General features: G+C 30.1%; 1 protein-coding gene across 1 annotated transcript in view; it reads left to right on the top strand.

The window, feature by feature from the left end:
• The window catches only part of LOC110030022 (squalene synthase-like), a gene marked incomplete at its 3' end in the record, with an annotated part of 42,506 nt that extends 40,262 nt beyond the window's left edge, over positions 1-2,244 (top strand). The window contains 4 exon segments of the mRNA XM_020732559.1: positions 549-637; positions 1,715-1,806; positions 1,917-1,962; positions 2,045-2,244. Of these exon segments, the coding sequence (XP_020588218.1) occupies positions 549-637; positions 1,715-1,806; positions 1,917-1,962; positions 2,045-2,098 (281 nt within the window).
• Positions 2,245-3,739: the final 1,495 nt, after the last annotated feature.

Genomic DNA, 3,739 nt, shown 5'->3' with positions numbered 1-3,739 from the left:
GAAAATTGAGAAGACTCTAGAGGTCCTGGAGGCTAGAGAGGTTCCATTAGTGTATAGAGAATTTAGTAGAGAGTCAAAATTGTGAGGTTATTTATGAATTAATTAATTAATTAATGAATTTAGTAGAGAGTCAAAATTGTGAGGTTATTAATAAATTACTAATTAATTATTAGTTAAGATGATTAATTAATTAATTAATTTATTTATGATTTACTTAGTTTAATAAATAATGATAGATGTCCCAATAAATTGTTCCTTAAATTTTAAAATAATTATCCAAATAGTTTAATTTGGATTTAACACAAACAGTTTTCAGAATTAACCTACATAGGATTTATTGAATTTAGAATTCTAAGATTAGTGAATTCTGCTCAGCTTAAAACCAACTTGCCGCCAAACAGTACACTAATGTATGTTGTATTTAATTTTTCGGTAATGCTCCCTAGAAAAGATAGGCTATTGAGGTGATTATTCTATTCAGGGATTTCGTTAGATTTCTTTGCTTTAGTGGAAATATAATTCCAGGACTTATTATGCTTTTTTTGTAGGGCTTACCGCCAGAATCAGTGACCAGACATGCACGATGGCTGATGTTTATGGTGCTTTTTATGATTTCTCTTCTTTGCTTGAGACAAAGGTAAACTGTTATCATATAAATTCAGAGCTTTAGAAGGTTATTTATGAATGTCTAACTTTTTTAATATTTGTAAAGTGATCTTCTATCTATATACATCTGATTATCATCATTAATGGAATTCTGTTACATCTATAAGTTTCATGGGCATCCTTCCTCTTTTAACTAATTCAACAAATCCCTCTTCATGTGTGATGAAATATATTTTTGCGACTTTTGTAAGAAAGAGTAATTGTAGGTTGGATTTCACGAAACATCATTACTTTCCATGTTGGAAAATTGAAAATGCAAATGACAAATGTGGAAACAATGCATGGTAATTTGGTTTACATACTTTTTTTTGGGTGCTTGATGTTTCAACTAATGAAGGGATCTCACTATAAGCCAGTAACATGCATCTATTCAGCCATAACTGAGATGAACTTGCCGTTTTAAAATCCACAACCAAATAAGTTTTGCAATTAGCTTTTTCTTTTGTGAATCAATATTTCCCCGTTACTGTTTTGCACTGTGCCTACATATACTGCCGAAGGATTGAATTTGTTACCTAATAAATCCCTACAAAATGATAGCATATTTTTCGATGGCATATAAAGATTTCAATTAGTTAAAGTGATTTTCAACTTGATTTAAGATCCTCATGTTACCTAATACAGTCCCACGTCTTTCCTTGACCAATTTACTTTTTTCCCATTCTTGCCATCTTTCAGTCCAACAAACAAGCTTTTGGATGAATTCAGAGAAATAAACTTAAATTTAAACTGCAATCCCAAAAAGTTCTACAGAATGAAGCATTTGAAATAAAAAATGGAACCAAGTTCTATTGAATTTCATGCGGTTATATTAGGCTAGGAAGTAACTTCTTTTTCATAACTACAGAAGCCGATCATGATTAAAAACACCAAGCATCTCTTTTTATTTGCCGCCTCTTCAATCCCTCTATTTGACGAAAATCCTATTGTATTTATCAACTTATAAGATTTGACGAAAATTCTATTGTATTCATCAACTTATAAGGTGTATTTCAAAAGAAAATGGCACAAAAAGATTAATGAGATGCATTTCAATTCGGTAATGCAGATTGATGAGAATGATCCTAATGCTAGTCTCACTCGCAAGCGTGCGGATGCTATAAAGAAAGCATGCGTATCTTCTGGTTTACTAAATAAGAGGTTAGCGCTCATTTGGCCATAAACTAACCGTTTATTTACTTATTATTATTATTATTATATTTGGTTTGATCTCTTTAGTGTAATTTATACACTATTATTTGTCTCTTCAGGAGGCTCTATGTGGAGAGAAAGGGGTCCATGTACAGTTCGCAATTGGTGAGCTCTTACGCTAATGCTCATACTTAATGTTTCTAAAATCTTAAAATTTAATCTTATTTCATACAACCTTTCAACACAGATAATGGTCATTATCCTCCTTGCTATTTACTTTGCTGCACGCTTGATAAAATGATTCGTTCGAGCTATAGCTTTGTCGGGTTTCATCCATGGTGTAAACTTTGGCAGCAGTTAACAAAACGCTACCAGGTATTATTCTTGTTACCGCGCCACATCTCTATCGGGTAATTATTTATTGTCATACAAAATACATATTTTGTTGTAAGGAAAGATGTTTTAAATAATGTAGAGTTGATATTTCTTGGTTAAGATGTGTAAGAGCAGTGAAACTAACGGAGCATTTATCATTATCATTGATGGAAATTAACCATCATTTGTTCGATAAGCATGTATTTCTTGAATTTATGAGAAATTTACATTTCAAATTCTATTAATTTGAAGATGGGTGAGAACGTAGTATTATGAAAATTACGCCTCCTCTCATTCAAAGAATTATCAATAAAAAATATTGATGCATTTGATGGTGGACAAAAGGGCTTGTTATTCATGAATAATTCTTATTTGGCTTGTTAAGTAGCTCGTGTTCAATTCGTTCACTAAGTAAACGAGTTGAGCACAAATATTTTTGCACTTGATTTATAAATGAATCGAACACAAACAAAGATTTATTTGTCTGCGTTCAACTCGTTTTGATTAGAAAAATTTAAATTATATTTCTATAATTGATAAATATTATTTTAAGAAATTTAATAGACTATAGGATTTATAATCAATTAAAATTATTAATTAAAAAATAGATAAAAAATTATTAAATTTTATTTAAAAGAATATTTTAGTATAAATAAATAAAATTTAAATTTAGCTCATAACTTTAATATTCTATTGTTGCGTGAAAAAGACAATCAAAACAGATTGTTGTTCGCGAAATAAATTTTAAATTGCGCCACATCTCTAAGTTAAAAGAAATAAATTTTTTACGCTCGATATATGAATGAGTTGAACACGAACAATAATATTTTTTAATGAGCTGAGCCAAGTCTATGTTTGCTCAAGCTAGACTCGGTTACACATTATTTCACCCGAACGTCCGACTATCGGGTGTCACGTTGCAATACACCATCAATAGGAGACGTGACGCCCTGTGATGGGCAGTTCGGGCTGAATATTTTTTCCTTACGGAAGCACTCTCCTTTCTTTGTTATCAGCAATAGATCATATCTTAGCCCAATAGTGATTAATACTATCACAAGTTTTTACAAGAATTGTACAATCAAGGTACAAAGAGATTGCAAGCTACTTATCATAAAAACAAATTGCAATGAAACTAAATATTGAGAGAAATTTAATACTTTAATTTGATTTCAAAATTTTTGAAAAATAAGAATTAAGAACTTATTATTATCACTATTATTAGTTCTTGAGTATGACCTTTACTCATTATACTCTATTGATACATGTCAATATACGCATAGAAGTGAGAGGAGGGTTTAATAAATGCATACCTGAAACATTGAAATCATTAAAGGTTTTAGGTTTCATGAGGAATGAAGCTTCAATGAAAACAGGATTCTAGATGAGAAAAATATTAATTCTCGCAATAGCAAAACTAAATGTAGTCCATATATTGCATTTAAGAATAGTAGATTTATAATTTCGAGCACAAGCCACTTGAAATGATTCACTAAGTTAGTGAAGTCTTGTTAATTGCATATATATATATATATATATATATATATATTTTGCTTAATTATTTGTT

The sequence above is a fragment of the Phalaenopsis equestris genome, unplaced genomic scaffold (assembly GCF_001263595.1).
Source record: "Phalaenopsis equestris unplaced genomic scaffold, ASM126359v1 Scaffold000632, whole genome shotgun sequence".
In the NCBI taxonomy this organism is placed as follows: domain Eukaryota; kingdom Viridiplantae; phylum Streptophyta; class Magnoliopsida; order Asparagales; family Orchidaceae; genus Phalaenopsis; species Phalaenopsis equestris.
Note: the sequence above shows the minus strand (reverse complement) of the source record. Positions and strands in the feature narration are given on the sequence as shown.